Genomic DNA, 24,546 nt, shown 5'->3' with positions numbered 1-24,546 from the left:
ACCCTGGCACTGTTGACTTTAGTGAGCTGCAGTGGGGGTGCCTGGGACCCTGGGAAGCTGCAGAAACAGCTGGCAGGTCTGCAGAGACTGGTGAGGATGGGGACTCACTAGCATGGCCTCCTTTTCCCGCAGAGATTCAAGGAGCTCAGAACAAGGTTTCTCTCCTGAAAAGTCCATGGTTCTGAGGTAGGCCTCCGGCCTCCCCTGCCCTTCCTCTGCTATTGGGATCCCTGAACCAGACGTGGTGTGCACAGGGAAGGCTGGGGCCCTGGTATGGCAGTGCTGAGCAGGTCTTCAGACAACCCGTGGTTCTAACCCCAGCTTTACTCGTTAGTAAAACACAAGCAAAATACCACCTCACTCCTTGGGTGGTGACCTTGAGGTGTCAATGCGATAATGCATCTCAAGTGCTTAGTACTGCCTGACATATACTACAGTTAGAAACTGATTATAGGCCGGGCGCGGTGGCTCATGCCTGTAATCCCAGCACTTTGGGAGGCCGAGGCAGGCGGATCACAAGGTCAGGAGATCGAGACCATCCTGGCTAACACAGTGAAACCCCGACTCTACTAAAAAATACAAAAAATTAGCCGGGCGAGGTGGCGGGCGCCTGTAGTCCCAGCTACTCGGGAGGCTGAGGCAGGAGAATGGTGTGAACCCCGGGGGGGTGGAGCCTGCAGTGAGCCGAGATGGCGCCACTGCACTCCAGCCTGGGCGACAGCAAGACTCTGTCTCAAAAAAAAAAAAAAAGAAATTGATTATAGATAGGGAAACTGAGGCACTGGTAAACGTACCAGGGGGCCTGTGGCCTGTGTTTTAGTTACTCCAGGCAATTCTCTGCCTGCCTCTGGGCCATCAATCATCTATTCACGCAATGAGGAATTGGCTTGAAAAATGCTAAAGCCTCTTCTATCTTGGGGCTTTTCTGGTTCTAAATCCCAAGCCAGGGCCACCCACTCTTCTAATACCTTTCATCCAGCCGGTCCTTGTTCCTTGGCTCTTACCCAAGGAAAATGCCTTTTTGCCACTCCAAAATGAACTGCAGCCTTTTGTGCTTACGAACACAGTAAGAATAAAACAGCTCCTGATTGGCTGGAAACAGTGGTTCACATCTGGATTATTTGGAAGGCCAAGGGCGGGAGGATCCCTTGAGCCCAGGAGTTCAAGCAGCCTGTGCAACATAGAGAACTCATCTCTACAAAAAATTAAAATTAGTTGGGCGGCCAGGTGCGGTGGCTCACGCTTGTAATCCCAGCATTTCGGGAGGCCTAGGTGGCTGGATCACCTGAGGTCAGGTGTTCAGGACCAGCCTGGCCAACATGGTGAAACCTCATCTCTACCAAAAAATACAAAAATTAGCAGAGCATGATGGCATGCGCCTGTAGTCCCAGCTCCTGGGGAGGCTGAGATGGAAGAATTGCTTGAACCTGGGACGCAGAGGTTGCAGCGAGCCGAGATCATGCCACTGCACTCCAGCCTGGGCAAAAAGAGTGAGACCCTGTCTCAAAAATAAATAAATATAAATAAAAAAAAATTAGTTGGGCATGGTGGTGCGTACCTGTGGCCTCAGCTACCAGGGAGGTTGAGATGAAGACTGCTTGGGCCCAGGAAGTTGAGGGTGCAGTGAGTCAAGGTTATGCCACGCACTCCAGCCTACATGACGGGGCAAGAGCTTGTCTCAAACAACAACAACAACAACAACAACAAACCAAAAAACCCCACCTCCTGCTCCTTGGGCCCTTTTTCTGAATTCCGTCTTCTGAATGTCCCCTCAGAAACTCCCACAATAGTCCTAGGGGGTGAGTGCCTTAGGATTCCACTTTTCCTGATGAGGAAATTGGGACTCAGAGAGGGGAAGGGACTTGCCCTAAGTCCTCTGCTGGAAAACAGGGAGGAGTTGGCCGGGCGCGGTGGCTCATGCCTATAATCCCAGCACTTTGGAAAGCCAAGATGGGCGGACCACGAGGTCAAGAGATAGAGACCATCCCAGCCAACATGGTGAAACCTGTCTCTAAAAATACAAAAATTAGCTGAGTGTGGTGGCACACGCTTGTAGTCCCAGCGATTTGGGAGGCTGGAGCAGGAGAATCATTTGAACCTGGGAGGCGGAGGTTGCAGTGAGCCGAGATCTCGCCATTGCACTCCAGCCTGGCGACAGAGAGAGACTCCATCTCAAAAAACAAAAAACAGGCCGGGCGCGGTGGCTCACGCTTATAATCCCAGCACTTTGGGAGGCCGAGGCGGGCAGATCACGAGGTCAGGAGATCAAGACCACGGTGAAACCCCGTCTCTACTAAAAATACAAAAAAAAAATTAGCCGGGCGCGGTGGCGGGCGCCTGTAGTCCCAGCTACTCGGAGAGGCTGAGGCAGGAGAATGGCGTGAACCTGGGACGCGGAGCTTGCAGTGAGCCGAGATTGCGCCACTGCACTCCAGCCTGGGCGACAGAACAAGACTCCGTCTCAAAAAAAAAAAAAAAAAAAAAAAAAACAGGGAGGAGCTGGGAATTTGAATCCATGTCCACCCAACTTCGGCCAGAGGAGAGGGGACAAGCAGCTAAAGCCCAGGCTGGGAGGGAAACTTCTGCCCTAGTGCTTGGAAGGCACAAGAGTGCCAAAGTCCAGGGCATCCCTGGGGGAAAGGAGGACAAGCAGACACTTGACCTGATGGGAGCCTTTATTCCCATACTCGCCTCCCCCTCCACTTCTCTCTTCTTAGGCTTTTGGAATTGGGTGTAGCCCTCACTCCTGTGAGGACACCCAGCCTGGCCCCCAGCAAACCTGGCTGGCTGGGAAGAGTTGCAACAAGAGTGCTGTGACATCCCAGCATGAGCCCAGACGACTGATACTGTTCATGCGTAGTTCTCCTTGGGCAGCTGCTGGTCCCCCTGGGAGTGCCACTGTACTGCTTGCTCCCTGCGGGGTTCGTCCTCAAGGCCACTCAGCAGTGGCTATGACAAATTATGATAAATGTTGTCCAAGGATCAGTGTTCAAAGAAGAGGAACAAAGGTGGTCAAGGGAGCCCTCTGCCTCCAAGGGAAGCAGTGGGTGGGGGAGGTAGGCCAGGCCCCGCTGGCTCAGGAGCTCAGGCCAAGCCCTGGACGTGCATGGGTGGTGCCGTAATGCCCAGCTCCTCCCGCAGAGCCCTCAGGGACTGCTCCCAGCGCCGCTCATAGTACAGGTTGAGGACACATGGGGCTCTGCGCCCGTTCTGAACGGCCCATGGGATCAACTCCGAGACCAGCACTTGCAGGCTCCTGTGGGGCAGCAGAGGAAAAAGAAAACATCAAGCTCCTGGGGGCCAGGCACTCGACTGCTCGGCACTTGTGCATTTTCTCAGTTCATCCTCACAAAGACCTCGGAAGGAGGTAGTTATTATCCCTGCTTTTCAGATGAGGCAACAGAGCTCAGTGAGGTGGAATCTCAAGCCCAAAGCCACACATCTTGAACATGTCGAAGCTCAGATTTAAATCATGGCTCCCTCACTCCAGAATCTAACACCAACCTGCCTTCCCACTGACGCTGGTCGTTCTGACCCTGCACTTAGGCCTGGCCCAAGAGACCCCAGAGTCCTGTGAAACTTACAGGCTTTATTTGCTCACTTGAAGACCCTTGCCCCAGGCCAGTTTCACATCTCTGCTCCATTCTTTCTACCCTTACTTCCTGGAGAACTGGAAGGGGCTGCGCAGGGGCCTGTGTGCTCTTCCTACTTCTAAGAGCTCTGGTCCCTCTGAGTTCTGTCCTGATACCACCCTCAACCCCGACCCGGCTGCCACTTGAAAACTTACTGAGCACCAAGTCGGATCGGTCCAAAGAGTGCACCCAGGATGCACATGGGCAGGCCAGTCTGGACAGCCTCAAACCATTTCACCACGATCTCCCCTGTGGGTGAGGGATGGGTTGGGAGGTGAACAGGCTATCTGAAAGAAAGGCTAGTGGTGCTCACAGCAGGGTAAAAAGAGGCAAGTATTCCTCCCTAATCTCTACTGGGGTCAGCTGTGCCCAGTCCTGGCCTGTGCTGGGCCCTGGGGCACTTGGCTTGGAGTACGGGAGAGGGCCCAAGAGTGAACAGAAGAGAGTAAGGGATGGAAAGGAAGCCTGGGGTCAGGGCGCCGAGGACCCCATGACCCCAGAAGCCAGGCTAAACACTCCAGGATGGTTCCTGCAGGCCTTAGGGAGCTACTGAGGTTTCAGAGCAGGGAGGCAGCTAAAGCCTAAAAAGACACCAGGAGCCTTGAAGATGGGCTCTGCTGCTCCATTAGTGCAGGAGCCCTGAGGAGCAGTGGGAGGGAGAAGGGGGACATGTGCCAACGATGCTACTAAGATGTTCAGGTAAAGCAGAAATTGAGGCACCAAGCCAGGTGATACAGAGGGTGGTGGAGATAGGCAAGCCCTGCCCTGGCCCTGAAGCCACCCCAGGGAGACAGGCCGTTAGGGTTGGGGGCACTCACCCAGAATGTTGGTGGGCATCCCCAGCAGGGTGTGAAGCATGTCATGCACCTCCCGGTACCGCTGAATCACATACGCTAGCTCCTCATCATCCACGAAGCGGGTAGGTGCTCGGGTGTCTGGGGAGACCCTCTGACAACCATGAGCCTCCCCTAGAACCCTTCCTGATGGCTCCAGGGCCCGATTTGCCAGTCTGTCTCTGACACTGTCACAATTCTCACCAAACTCATACCCTACTAGAAAACTCTGGCGACTAGCCGGGGGCCGAGGCTCATGCCTGTAAATCCCAGCACTTTGGGAGGCTAATGTGGGCGGATCACCTGAGATCAGGAGTTCAACACCAGCCTGACCAATACGGTGAAACCCTGTCTCTACTAAAAAATACAAAAATTAGCCGGGTGTGGTGGTGCACACCTATAGTCCCAGCTACTCGGGAGGCTGAGACAGGAGAATCACTTGAACCCAGGAGGTGGAGGATGCAGTGAGCCAAGATTGCACCACTGCACTCCAGCCTGGGTGACAGAGACCCGGTCTCAAAAAAAAAAAAAAAAAAAAAAGCCAGAAAAAAAAATACAAAAATTAGTCAGGTGGGGTGGTGTGTGCCTATAGTCCTGGCTACTCAGGAGGCTGGGACAGGAGGATTGCTTGAGCCCAGGAGTTTGAGGTTACAGGGAGCTATGACTATACCACTGCACTCAAGCAAGACATTGTCTCTAAAAATAAATAATGAAGCCCCAAAGACCCTCATCCTAGCACAAGCTGCTCCCAGCTTGGGGTGCTCTCTCCCACTACCCCCATCTTCACTGTGGTAACTCCTACTTATCCTTCATGACCTGGGTTAAGTGTCTCCTGTCCCCCATCCCTTCCCCCCACCACAGAGAGGCCACCCCTAACCTACAGACCAAGTGGGTTCATGTTATGGTCTCTGGAAGCATCATTCACCTCTTAGTGGCACTCAAAATAACTGTACCTTGATGTTTAGTGGATGTGAGTATTAATGTCTCCTAGACCTGCACTGTCCAGTATGGCAGCCACTTGCCACATGTGGCAAGAAAGGTGTCCAAGTGAGATGTGCTGAACATATAAAATACACACTAGACTTCAAATACTTAGTATGAAAAAAATGTAAAACTCTCAATGATTTAAAAATATTGATTACTTGTTGAAATAATACTTTGGATATATTGGGCTAAACAAGATGCATATTTAAAATCAATTCTAGCCAGGCACGGTGACTCACGGTTATAATCCCAGCACTTTGGGAGGCCGAGGCGGGCGGATCACCTGAGGAGTTCAAGGCCAGCCTGACCAATATGGTGAAATCCCGTCTCTAATAAAAATACAAAAATTAGCCAGGCATGGTGATGGGCGCCTATAATCCCAGCTACTTGGGAGGCTGAGACAAGAGAATTGCTTGATCCCAGAAGGCAGAGGTTGCAGTGAGCTGAGATGGTACCATTGCACTCCAGCCTGGGCAACAGAGTGAGACTCTATCTCAAAAAAACAAACAAAAAAATTCCACCTTAATTTTAATGGCAAAAAAATTAATTTCTTTTTGCTATTAAAGTAGCTGGCAGAAAATTAAAAATTACCTACGTGCTCACATTTATTTATTTTTATTTATGTATTTATTTTGAGACAGAGTCTCGCTCTGTCTCCCAGGTTGGAGTGCCGTGGTGCAATCTCCGCTCACTGCAACCTCCTCCTCCCGGATTCAAGCAATTCTTCTGCCTCAGCCTCCTGAGTAGCTAGGATAGGCATGTGCCACCACACCTGGCTAATTTTTTTTTTTTTTTTTTAGTAGAGACGGGGTTTCACCATGTTGGTCAGGCTGGTCTCAAACTCCTGACTTCGTGATCCACCCACCTCGGCCTCCCAGAGTGCTGGGATTACAGTTGTGAGCCATCGTGCCCGGCCGCTCACATTTTATTTTTATGGACAGTATCCAAACAGCTTGTCTGCTACACAAGGGCAGGACTGGCTCTGTTTGGCTTATTCTTTTACCTCCAGTAGCCTGATCCAGGGCCTGGATGAATGAACATCTCTTGAACATATGAATAAAAGGCCAGTCCTGGGCTCTTATCTGATCCCAGAACTCTCCTCCTCTTAACTGCCCACTGCCTCTGAGTACTCAGCAGCACCCATACAGAGTGGGAACAGCCTGGTCTTCCTGTTCCCAAAGAATGGCCTTAGCCTGTTGTGTGAAGCTGAAGGTGATCATAGAGTATCCACCAGGTGCCGGCACCTATGGTGTCTTTTACATATATTATCCTTTCATCCTTGCAATCTTAGAGGTAAATACTGTTATTACTTCAGATATAGATAAGGAAAACAAGGGCCGGGCGTGGTGGCTCACGCCTGTAATCCCAACACTTTGGGAGGCCAAGGCCAGCGGATCACCTGAGGTCAGGAGTTTGAGACCAGCCTGGCCAATATGGTGAAATCCTGCCTATACTAAAAATACAAAAATTAGCCAGGCGTGGTGGCGTGCACCTGTAGTCCCAGCTACTCAGAAGGCTGAGGCAGGAGAATTGCCAGGAGGTGGAGGTTGCAGTGAGCCAAGATTGTGCCACTGCCCTCCAGCCTGGGTGACAGAGCGAGACTCAAAAAAATAAATAAATAAATAAAAATAAGGAAAACAAGGCTCAGAGAGATAAAGTAATTTGCCCAAGATCACACAGCTAGTAAAGTGGCTGAGTCAGCATTTGAAACCAAGTCTGCTGGATTCCAAAGCCAGTGGCTTTAATATCCATTACCAAGGCCGATAAGTGCCCTGGAAGATATATGGGAGGTCCTCTTACTTCTGATGAGGAATCTGAGACTCAGCCAGGTCAAAAGATTTGTCCAGGCTTGTAAAGCTGGGAAGAGAGCCAGGATTCTCACTCAGGCTCCTCCTAATTCTCAAGCCCATGCCTGTAGTCTTGATACTACAAGATGACCACACCTCTCACCACAATCAGCCTCAGGGAGGGGAGGGTGGCCTCACCTTGAACCTTTATCTAAATCTCTGTGGGGACAAAGGTGCTCCTTCACATTCCATGAGCTGCTGATTTCCTTGCTCTGCAAGTGTCACAATCGCCAGCGCGGTTACAAATGGGGCTGTGGCTGAGCAAGGTGTCCTAGCAGTCCTATTCCTGCTACCCCCTCCCCTCTACAGCAACAGGGCTAAAGACTGGGGGAAATTCAGAAGACTGTCCCTCCCTGTGTAGCTCTTGAGGCAGGTCATCCTGGTGAGTTTCCCACTGATGAAATGACTTGCATCCTGGTGAAATCTGAGAGAGATGGTTTAAAATAGGGCAGGTGATCGCCCCGTCAAGGTAGCTGTGCAGGAGACTGTGAGGAACAGAACATCGTCTCGGGGACAATAACCATTTAGAGCAGTGGTTCTCAACTGCCCACCATGGGACATCTGTAATCTCTGGAGACACCTGTGGTTGTCACAACTTGACGGGGGGGGTGCTCCTGGCATCCAGTGGGTAGAAGCCAGGGATGCCACTAAACATCCTACCAGGCTCAGGACCACCCCCACAACAAAGAGTGATCCAGCCCAAACATTAACACTGCCCAGCTTGAGAAACTGTTCTAGGGCAACCTTTGGAGACCCCTCACCTCCATCAGCCTGGCTGGCTCTAGCAGCCAGGCTGGATAGCCATTTGGCAGGGGTGCCTTGATGGGATGTGTCTGTATTGGAGGAGGGAGAGAAGATGACAGGGACAGGGAAGATGGGCCAACTGGATCCTAAGGTCCTTTACAGATCAGGTCACTTTACTATCCTGCTCAAAACCTTCCACAAGTTTCCTACTGCTCCTATTACAAAACACAGACTCCTCCTTCTGGTGGCCTACAGGGTCCAGCCCTGGCTCCCTTTCCAGCCCACTCACTGTCTCCCTGCCACTCACTCCTCTGCGGCCACACTGGTAGACCTTCCTTTTCCTAAACACATGGGGCCTCTGCCCTTGCCATTCCCTCTACTCAGAATGCTCCTCAGCTCTCCACAGGGTTGGCTCCTCCTTACCTTCCAAGTCTCCTCAGAGGAGCCAGCCCTGACCACCCCGTCAGAAGTGGCTGTACCCTTCCCAGTACCAAAGCTGTCTTCTATCACACTAACTTGTTCTCTTCATAGCTGCTAGAATGTAAGTTCCACAAAGGCAGGGTTTTTGCTGGTTTTGTCCACTGTATCCCAACTGCTGACAATAGTGCTGGTATACATTTTTTATTTTTGAGACAGAGTCTTGCTCTGTTGTCCAAGCTGGAGTGAAGTGGCGTGATTATGGCTCACCACCCTCGACCTCCTGGGCTCAACTGATCCTCCTACCTCAAACTCCCTCCCAGGTAGCTGGGACTATGGGTATACACCACCACACTTGGCTAATTTTTGCATTTTTTGCAGAGACAGGGTTTCACCATGTTGCCCAGGCTGGTCTCAAACTCCTGGGCTCAAGTGATCTGCCCACTTCAGCCCCCCAAAAGTATTAGGATTACAGGCATGAGCCAACATGCACGGACCAGTGCCAGAATATTCTAATTACTTGAAACATTTTACCTGTATTTTTATATGAATTTTTTTGTTTTGTTTTGTTGGAGACAGAGTCTCACTCTGTCGCCCAGGCTGGAGTGCAGTGGTGTGATCTCAGCTCACTGCAACCTGTGCCTCCCAGGTTCAATCAATTCTCCTGCCTCAGCCTCCCAAGTAGCTGGGATTACAGGTGCACGCCATCACACCTGGCTAATTTTTGTATTTTTAGTAGAGACAGGTTTCCGCCATGTTGGTCAGGCTGGTCTCAAACTCCTGACCTTAGGTGATCCTCCCGCCAGCCTCCCAAAGTGCTGGGATTACAGATGTGAGCCACTATGCCCTCCCTGAAAATTTTTTAAAACTATTTTATTGTCGGCCGGGCGCGGTGGCTCCCGAGGTCAGGAGATCGAGACCACGGTGAAACCCCGTCTCTACTAAAAATACAAAAAATTAGCCAGGCGTGGTGGCGGGCGCCTGTAGTCCCAGCTACTCGGAGAGGCTGAGGCAGGAGAATGGCGTGAACTCGGGAGGCAGAGCTTGCAGTGAGCCGAGATTGCGCCACTGCACTCCAGCCTGAGTGACAGAGCGAGACTCCGTCTCAAAAAAAAAAAAAAAAAAAAACTATTTTATTGTCTACCTCTCCAAGTAGAATAGAAATGAGGGCAGGGAACTTGGCTGTCTAGTTCACCATTATATCCCCAGTACACAAAACAATGGTTGGGCTGGGCATGGTGGCTCACGCCTGTAGTCCCAGCACTTTGGGAGGCTGAGGCAGGTGGATCACTTGAGGTCAGGAGTTCAAGACCAGCCTGGTTAATATGGTAAAACCCCATCTCTACTAAAAGTACAAAAATTAGCCGGACGTCGTGGTGCGCACCTGTAGTCCCAGCTACGTGGGACATTGAGGCAGGAACATTGCTTGAACCCAGGGAGCTGAGCTGCAGTGAGCCGAGACGGCGCCACTGTACCCCAGCCTGGGTGGCAGAGCGGGACCCTGTCTCAAAACAAAACAAAACAAAAAGGGTGGGCCGGGCGCGGTGACTCATGCCTGTAATCCCAGCACTTTGGGAGGCAGAGGCGGGTGGATCATGAGGTCAGGAGATCAAGACCATCCTGGTTAGCACGGTGAAACCCCATCTCTACTGAGAAATACAAAAAATTAGCCGGGCATGGTAGCGGGCGCCTGTAGTCCCAGCTACTCGGGAGGCTGAGGCAGCAGAATGGCATGAACCCAGGAGGCGGAGCTTGCAGTGAGCCGAGATCGAGCCACTGCACTCTAGCCTGGGCGACAGAGCGAGACTCCCGTCTCAAAAAAAAAAGAAAAGATGGCACATAGCAGAGCCTCAGTTAGTGAATGTTTGCCAATAGTTGGGACACCCCCTTCCCCCTCTCCTTGTCCTCCCTGCCTGGGGCTGGAGGGGCTGGAGAGTGCCACACCTGCCATACCGTAGGGAAAGCAATGTCCCTGAAATAAGGGGACACAGTACAGCAGTGAAGAGCATGACTTGGGGTTGATTACCATCTCCATTAATACCGCTTATGTGAAATTAGCAAGTTTGCTTCACTGCTCTGAGCCTCTGTTTCCTTATCTACTAAAAGAGGATAATAATAGAACATACTTGACAGAGTTGTGGAGGGATTCAGCAAGATCATGGATGAGGCTGGCATCAGGCATGCAGTGGGAGGTTAATGAACACCGGCCAGTATTATCAACTGGAGGCATGTTCCCACCCATTTGCCTATCCCATAGAAAATGACAAAGCCTTGGCATGAGCCTGAAGAGCACTCCTGACGATGGTGGCATCTTAGGGCTCCTCTTTCCTCAGGGTGTCATGCCTGTGCTATTCCTCTGTGTTGTCTGGTGACTGCCAGATACACAGGAGCTGAAAACTCACGTTCACATCCAGGAAACGGAGATACTCGCGACCCAGGGAGCCTACCGGCAGGCTCTGGAGCTTGCCCAGGTCGAGGGTGGACGTTGAAATCCGGGGACGCTCCCTGAAAGGCAATACTTGGGCATTGGGAGGGTGTGGGCAAAGGTAGGTGAACAATCCAACTACAGCGAGCTGAGGGGCGGGAGAATGTACAGAAGAGCAATGTGGCCACCAGAAGCCTTAATTGAGCACCTACAACTGGCCAGGCTAGTGTCAGGGACTTAGGATACTACCCCAAACCAAGGACATGGGCAGGGGCACAATCTCAGCAGGAAGACAGTCCTCGAATGTGACCAGAGTACTTGCAAAAGGTACTGCAAGGGAGGGGTAAAGCCAGCACATGTTATGAGAACTTAATGAAGGCACAGAGCCCTGTGGCTGAAACTGGGCCAAGGCCATCACACTGCACAACTCAGAAGTCATCACAGTGTATACACATGTATGTGAATGACACCCCTGGAATTGGGCAGTGCCCAGCCTGTGCAACCACATGTAGCCAGGGTATCAATAGCTCCCTAGCGGAACAGAACAAACACAGTGTGATTCTAGAGAGGTCAGAATACCTAGAGAATGCCCCCAGACCCCCAGGCAGAGCTGGGACCTACTGCAGGATCTGGGCACCCTCTGGATCCCTCCTCATCTGGTCTCTGAGGACCTTCAGGGTGCGGTGTCCTGTGGTCTCCCCTAGAACTGCGACCATGTCTGAAAGGAGAGAAACGGGCACAAGTGGGGGATGTCATCTTAGGTAAGTTACCTGACCTGGTCTGAGCCTTTGTTTCCTACAGGATAAATTAGGGCTAATGTCTAGCTCTTTGTTATAAGGATTCAGGTTAAACACTTAGCAAATTACCCAGCACACAACAAGGGATCAGTATACATATCTATAGTTCTTATTCTTAATCTACTGGGGCGGGACAGCTCTGGTTAGCACAATGTTCTAAAGATTTTACAAATCACCTTTCACAATACAATATCACGTCTCCATTGACTGGTAGAGGCTTAGGCATCAGAGATGCTGGGCTACAGTCCAGGTGTGTTCACTATCTAGGTGACCTAGTACAAATTGCTTCACATTTCTGGTGTTTTGTTTTGTTTTTTTGAGACAGAGTCTTGCTCTGTTGCCCAGGCTGGAGTGAAGTGGTGTGCTCATAGCTCACTGCTAGGACTACAGGCATGCTAGTTTTTTTAATTTTCTGTAGAGATGAGGTCTTGCTATGTTGCCCAGGCTGGTCTTGAACTTTGGCCCCAAGTGATCCTCCCACCTTGGATTCCCAAATTGCTGAGATTACAGGTGTGAGCCATCATGCCTGGCCTGCTTCCCATTTTTCAGCCTCAGTGTCTTAATTTGTGAAGTGCAGACAACACCTTTCTTAGCTGGTTAATGTGAGAAACCATGAAAATCATGCATATATAACACTTAGTGGCCAAGTGTAGCGGCTGACACCTGTAATCCCAACACTAGGGGGCTGAGGCAGGATGATCACTTGAGGCCAAGAGTTCCAGAGCAGCCTAGGCAACGTGGCAAGATGCCGTCTCTACAAAAAAATTAAAAACTTCGCTGACCTTGGCCGGGCGCGGTGGCTCATGCCTGTAATCCCAACATTTTGGAAGGCCGAGGCGGGAGGATCACTTGAAGTCAGGAGTTTGAGACCAGCCTGGGCATCATAGCAAAATCCCGTCTCTACTAAAAATACAAAAATTAGCCAGGTGGCACAGGCCTGTAATCCCAGCTACTCAGGAGGCCGAGGCACGAGAATCGCTTGAACCTGGGAGGTGGAAGTTGCATAGAGCTGAGATTGCGCCACTGCACTCCAGCGTGGGCCACAGAGCAATACTGTGTCTTAGAACAAAACAAACGAAAAACCACTGGGGACATGGAGATATAGTGTTTCCTTGTTTAAGACAGGGTCTCGCTCTGTCGCCCAGGCTGGAGTGCAATGGCACAATCACAGCTCACTGCAGTCTCGAACTCCCCGGCTCAAACGGTCCTCCCACCTCAGCCTGGGAATACAGCCACATGCAACCAGGCCCAATTAATTCTTGTATTTTTTTTTGTAGAGATGGGGATTCGCCGTGTTGCCCAGGCTGGTTTCAAACTCCTCAGCTCAAGCCATCTGCCCGCTTCGGCCCCCCGATAGGGATTATAGGCGTGACCACTATAATAGTGCCTAGCCTGTTTTTATTAGTAGGAATAACAGTACTTCCCAGAACTCAAAAATCTAGAAGGCATGAGAAAAACACTGTAGAATCTTAGAATGTTCTAGTCACACATCCAGCAAATATTTATTGAGCATTTACTATGTGCCAGGCACTATCCATAAGGCTGCAGATGCAGTGGAACGAGGCACACATGGTCCTTGACCTCGGAGTTGACTTTCTAGTAGGATGTTATAAACTGATCGGTACTTATGAATCATCTATTTAGTCTCTAGATGTTCTCAACATGGCTGCATGACAGATTCTCCCAAGTAGTTTAAAGACAGACTTTCGGTTTCCACGCCCATTTCTCCCTCCACTGCAGATTCAGATTCAGATTCAGATTCAGTGCGTTTTGGTGGGATCCAGGAATCTGCATTTTCATAAACGTTCCGAGTGGTCACGAGCTGCAACCAGGTTCGGGTACTCCGACCTAGGCTATGCTCCAGTTACCCACAGGAAACGGCTCCAAGCCGCCCCCACGGGGGCGAGGCGCGGGCGGTCTTACCGTGGCGGTAGGGGTTATAGAGCGCCATCGCCGCGGAGCCGGCGGCCAACAGCGCTTTCTGCAGCGGGGAGGTGGGGATGTGGTGCGAGTATAGCGGGCCGGCGCCGTCGCTCCTGGCCCGGAGGGGCATTTCTGCGGGGCAAGAAAAAGGCCGAGGTCAGAGGAGCCGGGCGCCCTCAGGCTCCTTCCCGCCTGCGCCCGGAACCCGGCGCCACTTGCCTGCCGCAGGCCGCGGTAGGCCGGGGAGCCCGCGGAGCCGGCTCAGGACTGGGCGCAGCAGAGCGGCCATAGCAGCGGGCGTCCGCGGAGGATGGGCGGGCACTGAGAACGCGGCGATTCTGTCAGGCGATGGAGCGTCGGAGGGGTCAAAAAACACTGAAAAACCGATTCTGACCGCGTTGCCTACGGCCTTTCGAGGAGAAACATCGCTGCACGGGCAGAAGACATGTAGGCCAAGTAGGCGAAGGAAACGCACGCGAACTGTCTACCGTCTACGTCCACCGATCCAAGACTCTCGCCATTTCACCTCACCCCAGAAAGTGTCTGCAAAGGACACGCAACCACGCTCACTCAGCGCCGGGCCCTATTTCCTTCTCTACAGCCGGTTTTCCCCGAAGACTATAAAATGCGAACCTCTTCCGGCTGTGGAACTTGGCGGCGCCCATGGTAAGGACCACATTTGGGGGCGGGGCCTTGCGGTACTTCCGTCCAGGTCCAGCGGGTGCTGTGATCTTCAAGTATGGGGTCTGCTGGCTTATCGCGGCTGCATGGGCTTTTCGCGGTCTATAAGCCCAAGGGGCTAAAATGGAAGCACCTGCGGGATACAGTGGAGCTACAACTGCTGAAGGGTGAGTGCCTCGAACTAGACCCACGTTCCCGCTCTCGTTCTCTTGGAAGTCCATCTCCGCTTCTGGTCCTTCCCGCAAAACAAAATCACGTGACCTATTCGCCTGGGCAGAGCGCTTTCCCAAACGCCTGTTCTCTGTGCTTTCTTACTCCTCACTTTCCTCTGTTTTCCGAGGGGGGAACTGACTCAGTATTGTTCTTTGTCACACGGTTACTACCTTGTAGAGTCTATTTGAATCCTCCTGTTTCTTAACTACTGCTATTCTGCCCTCTGCACCATGGGCTTCTGCTTTGTCTTCTACGTCATACTTCCCTGTTGTCTAATCCCCCAAGTGTTTGGACAGAACAAGATATTCCTGGCCAGGCGTCGTGGTGCATGCCTGTAATCCCAGCTACTCTGGAGGCTGAGGCAGGAGGATCGCTTGAGCCCAAGAGTTTGACATTACAGTGAGCTATGATGGCGCCATTGCACTCCAGCCTGGGCGACAGAACGAGGCCCTGTCTCTTAAAAAATATTTTATATGTACATATATTTGTATGTATGTGTGTATATATTATCTCTGTGTGTTCAGGTCTCAATGCCAGGAAGCCTCCCGCCCCTAAACAGCGTGTTCGCTTCTTGCTGGGCCCCATGGAAGGCAGCGAAGAGAAGGAGCTGACCCTCACAGCCACCAGCGTACCCTCTCTCATCAACCATCCACTGGGTAAGGCAGATTTAAGCAGGATCCTGTGTGTCACTTCCCAGGAAATCCCTGAGCAGAGTCAGTGTCCCAGTGCTCAGATTCCTGTGCCAGGCCCTTGAAGGTCTACAGAGGAGTGAGGTATTAGACCAGGAATTGGCAGATTTCCTTGGAAAGGGCCAGATACTGAATGTTTTAGTTTTCAGGCCATGTGATTTCTGTTGGAACTGCTCAACTCTGCCAATGTAGTGCCAAACAGCTATAGACAGTATCTAAAGGAATGAGCCTAGCTGTATTCCAATAGAACTTTATGAACATTCATATTTGAACTTCAGGTAATTTTCACGTGTCACGAAGTACAGTTGCCCCTGAGTCTATGAGTTCCACATCCCATGATCCAGCTTCAGATTGGCAATATTTGGGAAGAAAAAGAAACACAAAGTTCCAAAAAGCAACACTTGAATTTGCTGTGCACCTAGTACTGTGTTGAATCCACTCAAAGAGATGCATAGGCATTATATTAGGCATTATAAGTAATCTAGCCAGGTGTGGTGGCTCACGCCTGTAATCCCAGCATTTTGGGAGGCCGAGGAGGGTGGATCACGAGGTCAAGAGATCGAGACCATCCTGGCCAACATGGTGAAACCCCGTCTCTACTAAAAACATAAAAATTAACCGGGCGTGGTGGCAGGCGCCTGTAGTCCCAGTTGCTTGGGAGGCTGAGGCAGGAGAATCACTTGAACCCGGGAGGCGGAGGTTGCAATGAGCCGAGATTGCGCCACTGCATGCCAGCCTGGCAACAGAGCAAGACTCCGTCTCAAAAAAAAAAAAAAAAAAGTAATCTAGAGATGATTTAAAATATGTGGGAGGGCCAGGCCTGGTGGCTCCTGCTTGTAATCCCAGCACTTTGGCAAGCTGAGGTGGTGGATTACTTGAGCCTAGGAGTTTAAGATCAGCCTGGGCAACATGGGGAAACCCTACTTCTACAAAAGAATACAAAAGGCCGGGTGCAGTGGCTCACACCTGTAATCCCAGCACTTTGGGAGGCTGAGGCGAGCAGATCACCTGAGGTCGGGAGTTCGCGACCAGCCTGGCCAACATGGAGAAACCCCGTCTCCACTAAAAATACAAAATTAGACAGGTTTGGTGGCACATGCCTGTAATCCCAGGTTCTCGGCAGGCTGAGGCAGGAGAATTGCTTGAACCCGGGAGTCGGAGGTTGCGGTGAGCTGAGGTTGCACCATTGCACTCTAGCCTGGGCAACAAGAGTGAAACTATCTCAAAAAAAAGAAAAAATTAGCCAGGTGGGGTGGCACATGCCTATAGTTCCAGCTACTCGGGAGGTCGAGGTGGGAGGATCACTTGAGCCCAGGAGTTCGAGGCTGCAGTGAGCCGAGATTGTGCTACTGCACTCCAGCCTGGGTGACAGAGCGAGACTCTGTCTCCAAAAAAAAAAAAAAAAAGAGGCCGAGGCGGGCGGATCATGAGGTCAGGAAATTGAGACCATCCTGGCTAACACGGTGAAACCCTGTCTCTACTAAAAATACAAAAAAATTAGCCGGGCGTGGTGGCAGGCGCCTGTAGTCCCAGCTACTCTGGATGCTGAGGCAGGAGAATGGCATGAACCCAGGAGGCGGAGCTTGCAGTGAGCCGAGATCGCACCACTGCACTCCAGCCTGAGCGACAGAGCGAGACTCTGTCTCAAAAAAAAAAAAGTGGCCAGGTGTGGTGGTTCACGCCTGTAATCCCTGCACTTTGGGAGGCCAAGGTGGGTGGATCACTTGAGGTCAGGAGTTCAAGACATGGGAAATCCCCGTCTCTACTAAAAATTGGCTGGGCACGATAGCACGTACCTGTAATCCCACCTACTCAGGAGGCTGAGATACGAGGAGTCGCGTGAACCTGGGAGGCGGAGGTTGTGGTGAGCCAAGATCGTGCCACTGCACTCCACCTGGGTGAAAGAGTGAGACTGTGCCTCAAAACAAAAAAAAGGTATGTGGGACGACATGCCTAGGTTATATGCAAATACTATGCCATTTTATATCAGGGACTTGAACATCTACAAATTTTGGTATCTGCAAGGGATCCTGGAACCAATCCGCCTGGATACCAAGGGACAACTGTAGTATTCTATTTATTTAGAGACAGGGTCTCACTCTGTCACCCAGGCTGGAGGGCAGTGGTGAGATCACGGCTCACTGAAACCTCTGCCTCCTGAGTTCAAGCAATCTTCCCACCTAAGCCTCCCGAGTAGCTGGGACTACAGGCACAGGCCACTATGCCTGGCTAATTTCTTTTTTTTTTTTTTTGAGACGGAGTCATGCTCTGTTGTCCAGTCTGGAGTGCAGTGGCGCGATCTCGGCTCACTGCAAGCTTCTCCTCCTGGGTTCATGCCATTCTCCTGCCTCAGCCTCCTGAGTAGCTGGGACTACAGGCGCCCACCACCATGTCCGGCTAATTCTTTGTATTTTTAGTAGAGATGGGGTTTCACCATGTTAGGCAGGATGGTCTCGATCTCCTGACCTCGTGATCCACCCGCCTCAGCCTACCAAAGTGCTGGGATTACAGGCATGAGCCACCACGCCCAGCCATGCTTGGCTAATTTTTGTATTTTTTGTAGAGATGGGGTTTTGTCATGTTGCCCATGCTAGTATTGAACTCCTGGGCTCAAGTGATCTGCCTGCCTCGGCGTCTCAAAGTGCTGGGATTATAAGCGTGAGCCCCTGCAACTGTTCTCTTGATTTATTTTGAACCATTGAAAAATGGAAAAAACATTCTTAACTCATAGGCCACAAAAAACAAGCCAGATGCGGTGGCTCATTCCTGTTATCCCAGCACTTTGGGAGGCCGAGGCAGGCGGATCACTTGAGGTCAGGAGTTCAAGACCAGCCTGGCCAACGTGGTGAAACTCCGTCTCTACTAAAAATACAAAAAATTAGCTAGGTGTGGAGGCAGGTGCCTGTAATCCTAGCTACTCGGGAGGCTGAGGCATGAGAATCGTTTGAATCTGGGAGGTGGAGGTTGCAGTGAGTTGAGATCGTACCACTGCACTCCAGCCTGGGCGACAAAGTGAGACTCCGTCCCAAAACAAAACAAGACAAAACAAACAAACACCAAAAAAAAAACAATCTTCAGGATTTGACTTGTGGACTGTAGTTTGCTGACCCTTTTTCTATTCTGGGACTCCAGGTGAGAAATGAGACCCTAGGTAGAAGTCCTAAGGTATGAGTTTTGGGGTTTCTGGGAAAGAATGGTGTTTTTTTTTTTTTTTTTTTTTTTTTTTGACAGAGTCTTGCTCTGTTGCCCAGGCTGGAGTCTGGAGTGCAGTGGTGCGATCTCAGCTCACTGCAACGTCCACCTACCAGGTTTAAGCTATTCTCTTGCCTCAGCCTCCCAAGTAGCTGGGATTACAGGTGTGTGCCACCACACCCAGCTAATTTTTGTATTTTTAGTAGAGATGGGGTTTCACCATGTTGGCCAGGCTGGTCTCGAACTCCTGACCTCAGGTGATCCGCCCACCTTGGTCTCCCAGAGTGCTGGGATTACAGGCATGAGCCACCGCGCCCAGCCGAAAGAGTGATTTTTTTTTTACTGAATAAAGTTGCCCAACAATGGAACTGGTTCTGGTAATGTGCCCCCATCACTAGATGTGATTAAGGCATGTGTCAGGGAATCTAGAGGTTTGACCAGAAACCTCTAAAACCCCTTGGACTTGTGATATTCAATGACTCTATTATATGGTAACAATAAGAAGTGTAACGTATTGAGTCGCCACTCTGTACTAGGTATTGTGTTAAGCTTCCCCCAAGTACAATCCTCATTGATATCACCACAGTCCTATGAGATGGGTCCTATTTTCATTTCACAAGGGAGAAAACTGAGGCTCAGTGTTGACATTTAGTAACATGGCCTGGATTCAGTAGGCCCTTAACTACCCTGGACCCTTCCCCTAGATTCCTCTTAATCTGTAGAAGTGTAAACACTTCTGGCTCATTCCTGCGTTTATTCTTTCAATAGTTCTTTCCTGAGCAGCTGGTGAGTTGACACACCCAGGTTCTGCCTTAAGATGCTCACAGCCTCCATTTTCCTCCAGCGACTCTTCTTCAGTAGAGCTGGGCAGGGAACCCTGCACTCTTGACCTTCAGTGTTACGCCAGTCTTCTTAGAGCCTCTCACTGGGAGACTGATGATAGGCAGAGCAAGAGGCATCTTGGGCTGCCCTTTGGATCCCAGGGCACTGAGGATACAGTTCAGGGTCCCAGATTGCATGACGGGGAAGCCTGAGAGTCTAGCCTGATGCTCGTTTGGGCTCCTTGAGGCTCCATTCTGAGAACGAGGTCAACATGCAGCCCAAAGCCATCCTGGGGTCGCATTTAGTTGAGAAAATGGACCCTGTTTGTTTGTTTGCAGTATGTGGACCAGCATTCACCCATCTCAAGGTTGGCGTGGGACATCAGCTGGATGCCCAGGCTTCTGGAGTACTTGGTAGGTGATGTGAGAAGCCTGGGGGTACAGTGATAAGGCTTGAGAAAAGATCCCGAAGCTACCAGGAGCCCAGCCCACTTCTTACCTGGCACCCACGTCCCACCACTCCTCTCCTGCCCTGATTCCTGCCCCAAGGCTGATCAGCTGGGGAGTGGATAGGTGGGACGGAGCTAATCAGAGGTTAATACCACAGTCACCCACCTTTATTCAGTGATTCCCACACATGACGTAGGTCGAGGCCCTTTATGCACATTTATTTACCGCAACAACTAATATTAGGTAGATATTGTATGATTTTATGGAAGAAGAAAGTAGGACTTAGGTGACTTGTTCTGGGTCCCATGGCCAGTGAATAACCCTGGTCCGGAGAGGGAAAACCATCATTGCATCATGGGGCAGCCAGGCACGTGACTCTGGACCTAATGGCCAGGGCCTGCATGTGGCTGGGTCTGGACACACAAAGCCCTAGTCATGAGCCATCTGTGTCCCCAGGGTCAGGTGGTGCCCACATCCTCCAGCCGCGACAGTCACAGTCCCCTTGTCTTGCTTCCTGAGGCACAGGCAGGCAGACATGATCTCATGCCTCCTCTCCCTGTTCTGTCTCCCCACGAGTGAATGCAGGGTCATTCTCTCCCTCAGCCAGAGGGAGAAACAGACTGGGAGAAAGGCAGGAAGTGACCACAGTGGCCACCGTTTATTGGGCCCTTCCTGTGTGCCGACTGCACAGCACCCACAGGAATCAGTATTTTTTTTTTTTTTCCTGAGACAGAGTCTTGCTCTGTCTCCCAGGCTGGAGTGCAATGGCGCGATCTCAGCTCACTGGAACCTCCGCCTCCTGGGTTCAAGCAATTCTCCCTGCCTCAGCCTCCCGAGTAGGTGGGATTACAGGTGCCCGCCACCACGCCTGGCTGATTTTTTTTTTGTGTGTGTGTGAGACAGCGTCTCACTCTTGTTGCCCAAGCTGGAGTGTAGTGGCATGATTTCGGCATCACACCTGGCTAATTTTGTATTTTTTGGTAGAGATGGGGTTTCACCATATTGGCCAAGCTGGTCTCAAACTCCTGACCTCAGGTGATCCGCCTGCCTCAGCCTCCCAAAGTTCTGGGATTACAGGCGTGAGCCACTGCCCCTGGCCTTCAGACTATTTTTACCCCCATTTTACTGGTGGGGAACTTGATGCTCAAAGAGGCTAAAGATTATACTCAGAGCTGCCCCTGATTTGAGTGCAGGTTTGTGTGACTAGGCCAGGGATCTCTTCCTCTCAGGTGTCAGAATCCCCTGGAGAGCTTGGCAAGGATCCTAGGCCCCCTCCAACCATGAGTCAGATTCAGTGCATGTGGGTAAGGCCCAGCAATCTGCATGTGACATATACCCAGAGGGGTGCACTTGCCCCCTGTAGATCTTTTTGCCTTCTTGTTGCCTTTGGCAGCATCAGAAAAGGGAGTATTCTGATAGTGGGGTAGGGGTGGGGATACTTAGGGGAATGGGAAGGGGGTCCCAGGTGTGAGATGAGGCTGGCTGCTTTTCAGTGCTCGGCGTGGGACATGGATGCAGGCTCCTCACCGATATGTACAATGCTCATCTTACCAAGGTACGAGGTTCTGGGGACAGCCTGCTTCACCCTTGGTCCTTTCCTGGGGGTCACCAGCAGGATTCTGAAGCTTAGAGGATTCCGTGGGGGAACACCCAAGCCATAAGCAAGCATTTTTTTGATGATCGTGTGCTGTGCAGGGGCTGTAATAATAATAACAATAATAACTACTGGCATTAGTGTATGCCGACTACTCTCTGCTGAGCACTGTACCTGGATTCCTTTAGGGAAGCCTCACAGCCTCCCTGTAAAGTGGAATCTGTTGTTAGCCCCATTTCACAGATGAGAGAACTGAGGCTCAGAGAGGAGATGTCACTTACCTAGATCATGTAGTTGTTAGGGCTTTAAGAGCTGGGATTTGAACCTAGGTCTCTCCAACACCAGAGCTTGATCATGGTGCCATTCCCTATTCTGTCCCAAGACTGAGAGGTAGATGTCAGCATCCTGCCCACAGGGAGCTTACCATCCAAAGGTGGGGTCGGGGCTATGGAGTTTGATACCACAAAGTATGTACGCAGGTGCCACGTTATGGGGCCCACATTTTTAGTGGTTAAGGGCACACATTCTGGAGCCCAATGGTTTCAGTTTGAACCCCAGCTTCTACCACTCTGACAGCTGTGTGTCCTTCGGTGGATTACCTAATTAATATCTGTGTGCCTCAGTTTCCTCATCTGTAAAATGGGAATGAGGGCCAGGTGTGGTGACTCATACCTGTAATCCCAGTACTTTGGGAGGCTGAGGCAGGAGGATTGCTTGAGCCCAGGAATTTGAGACCAGTCTGGGCAACATAGCAAGACTCCATCTCTATTTAAAATTTTTTTTTTAATTATTATAATTTTTTTTTTTTAATTTTTTTAAATTATAAAAATTTTAAAAATTGTGGCCGGGCTCAGTGGCTCCTGCCACTTTGGGAGGCTGAGGTAGGTGGGTCACCTGAGGCCAGGAGTTCAAGACCAGCCTGGACAACATGGTGAAAACCTGTCTCTACTAAAAATACAAAAAAATTAGCCAGGCTGGTGGCGCATGCCTGTCCTCCCAGCTACCCGGTGATCCACCTGCCTCTGTCTCCCAAAGTGCTGGGATTATACGTGTGAGTCACTGTACCCAGCCAATCATTACTTATCTGTGGCAGATGGGGTTAGCTGCACAGATTCAGAGGAGGGGGAGTTTTTACAAGCAGGAATGAGCAAGGGCCTGATCTGGGCCATGAAATCTTATTCTATTTAGAGGCGTGGAGAGAAGCCGACAGGGCATGTTAGAAGGGGCTTGGGGTGAGAAATTGCCGAGTTAGGTTGGAGAGGAGAAACATGGAGGCCTGGGGTGGCCACAGGGTGGCTGTCAGCGGTCAGCACCTTTGGAGGCTGCCAGTGCTCGTTGTCATGGAAACCAGCCAGCAATCTTGTAGGAAGCCTGCTGACTGGGAGCCAGGTACCATGTCCTGCTGAATCTGGGCAGCAGCACTGTGAGACTGGCCCTGTTACTGTCCCCAGGTGACCGGAGAGCTTGAATACAAAGAGAGCAAGAGCTGCTGAAGGCCACATGACAGAGCTGGTGCCCTTCCTCATGGGGCCGTGGAGCAGCTGGGCAGGGGCTGGGCACATGAGCTCCCTGAGGGAGACCTGAGGACCCCCCACCCCCAGCTTCTGGGGCAGGGGCTACTAGGGCTTAGAGTGGGGTCTCTGACGGATCTTTACCTCCCTGTCCTTGAAGGATTACACAGTGCGTGGCCTCCTGGGCAAAGCTACAGATGACTTCCGTGAGGATGGGAGGCTGGTAGAGAAGACAACCTATGGTGAGAACCGGAAGTGGCTGCCGCTGCCTCCCTCTGCGTTTGCTTTCCCTGAGTCCTCTCCCCGCCCTAGGCCACGCTGGCCACTTCTCAGTTCCACTCCACACACCAGGCTTGGGCTGAGGCTTTGGCCACGGGATCTGTGCTCCAGGAGGACCCTCTACTCCCCTGCTTGCCTGGCTCAAATGTAACATCACTTCCAAAGACTCTACTTTCTCTCCATATCGTCAGTTTTTTCCCTTTTCCTTTTCTTTTTTTTTTGAGATGGAGTCTCGCTCTGATGCCCAGGCTGGAGTGCAGTGGCACGATCTTGGCTTGCTGCGAGCTCCACCTCCCGGGTTCACGCCATTCTCCTGCCTCAGCCTCCCGAGTAGCTGGGACTACAGGCGCCTGCCACCACGCCCGGCTTTTTTTTTTTTTTGTATTTTTAGTAGAGACGGGAGACGGGGTTTCACTGTGTTAGCCAAGATGGTCTCAATCTCCTGACCTCGTGATCCGCCCACCTTGGCCTCCCAAAGTGCTGGGATTACAGGCATGAGCTACCGCGCCCGGCCTTTCCTTTTCTTTTTTTTTGAAACGATGTCTTGCTCTGTCGCCCAGGCTGGAGTGCAGTGGCGCGCGATCTCAGCTTACTGCAACCTCCACCTCCCAGGTTCAAGCAATTCTCCTGCCTCAGCCTTCGGAGTAGCTGAGATTACAGGTGCACACCACCACACCCAGCTAATTTTTTGTATTTTTAGTAGAAATGGGGTTTCACCCTGTTGGCCAGTCTGGTCTGGAACTCCTGACCTCAGGTATTCTGCCCACCTCGGCCTCCCAAAGTGCTGGGATTACAGGTGTGAGTCACCACGCCTGACTACTGTTCTAAATTTTGAAAAGAGGCTGGGCGCAGTGGCTCACGCCTGTAATCCCAGCACTTTGGGAGGTCGAGGTGGGTGGATCACAAGGTCAGGAGTTTGAGACCAGCCTGGCCGATATGGTAAAACCCCATCTCTAGTAAAAATACAAAAATTAGCCAGGCGTGGTGGCAGGCACCTGTAGTCCCAGCTACTCAGGAGGCTGAGGCAGGAGAATCGCTTGAACCTGGGAGGCAGAGGTTGCAGTGAGCTGAGATCGCACCACTACACTCCAGCCTGGCAACAGAGCGAGACTCCGTCTCAAAAAAAAAAAAAAAATAATAATAATAATAATACAAAAAATTAGCCGGGCATGGTAGTGCACACCTATAATCCCAGCTACTCGGGAGGCTGAGGCAGGAGAATCGCTTGACCCCAGGAGGTGAGGGTTGCAGTTTGCCGAGATCTCACCACTGCACTCCAGCCAGGGCAACAGAGCGAGATTCCATCTCAAAAAAAAAAAAAAAAAAGGCCAGGTTCGGTGGCTCACATCTGTAATCCCAGCACTTTGGGAGGCCAAGGCAGGCAGATTGCCTGATGTCAGGAGTTCGAGACCAGCCTGGCCAACATGGTGAAACCCCGTCTCTACTAAAAATACAAAAACTAGCTGGGTGTGGTGGCATGTACCTGTAATCCTAGCTTTTCAGGAGGCTGAGGC

General features: G+C 51.3%; 2 protein-coding genes and 1 long non-coding RNA gene across 8 annotated transcripts; 1 reads left to right on the top strand and 2 right to left on the bottom strand.

Moving 5' to 3' along the window:
* Window positions 1-2,657: 2,657 nt before the first annotated feature.
* On the bottom strand, window positions 2,658-14,319 carry COQ4 (coenzyme Q4). Of its 5 annotated transcripts, XM_058445408.1 has the most exons (9): window positions 14,236-14,319; window positions 13,822-14,030; window positions 13,603-13,734; window positions 11,504-11,600; window positions 10,860-10,962; window positions 5,689-5,778; window positions 4,451-4,580; window positions 3,788-3,881; window positions 2,658-3,256 (listed from the first exon to the last, which is right to left on the bottom strand). In XM_058445408.1, the coding sequence occupies exons 1-9, from the start codon at window positions 14,265-14,267 to the stop codon at window positions 3,085-3,087; spliced, it is 1,059 nt and encodes a 352-aa protein (XP_058301391.1). In that variant the 5' UTR covers window positions 14,268-14,319; the 3' UTR covers window positions 2,658-3,084. The 5 variants fall into 5 exon arrangements, with proteins under 5 accessions (XP_058301391.1, XP_058301392.1, XP_032021173.2 ...); XM_058445409.1 differs by lacking the exon at window positions 5,689-5,778; XM_032165282.2 differs by lacking the exons at window positions 2,658-3,256; window positions 4,451-4,580; window positions 5,689-5,778; window positions 11,504-11,600 and having other exon boundaries at window positions 3,792-3,881.
* Window positions 14,320-14,341: 22 nt separating this feature from the next.
* Window positions 14,342-23,310, top strand: TRUB2 (TruB pseudouridine synthase family member 2). Its single transcript, XM_032164757.2, has 5 exons — window positions 14,342-14,450; window positions 15,021-15,152; window positions 19,538-19,612; window positions 21,142-21,203; window positions 22,914-23,310. The coding sequence occupies exons 1-5, from the start codon at window positions 14,342-14,344 to the stop codon at window positions 23,181-23,183; spliced, it is 648 nt and encodes a 215-aa protein (XP_032020648.1). The 3' UTR covers window positions 23,184-23,310.
* On the bottom strand, window positions 19,515-22,906 carry LOC131384411 (uncharacterized). 2 transcript variants are annotated; one of them, XR_009215237.1, is made up of 3 exons: window positions 22,556-22,906; window positions 21,200-21,346; window positions 19,515-19,630 (listed from the first exon to the last, which is right to left on the bottom strand). It is a non-coding gene; the product is annotated as an uncharacterized LOC131384411 (long non-coding RNA). The 2 variants fall into 2 exon arrangements; XR_009215236.1 differs by lacking the exon at window positions 19,515-19,630 and adding an exon at window positions 19,856-20,268.
* Window positions 23,311-24,546: the final 1,236 nt, after the last annotated feature.

The sequence above is a fragment of the Hylobates moloch genome, unplaced genomic scaffold, assembly GCF_009828535.3.
Source record: "Hylobates moloch isolate HMO894 unplaced genomic scaffold, HMol_V3 SCAFFOLD_10, whole genome shotgun sequence".
NCBI classification, from domain to species: domain Eukaryota; kingdom Metazoa; phylum Chordata; class Mammalia; order Primates; family Hylobatidae; genus Hylobates; species Hylobates moloch.
This window is presented reverse-complemented; position numbering and strand designations above follow the sequence as displayed.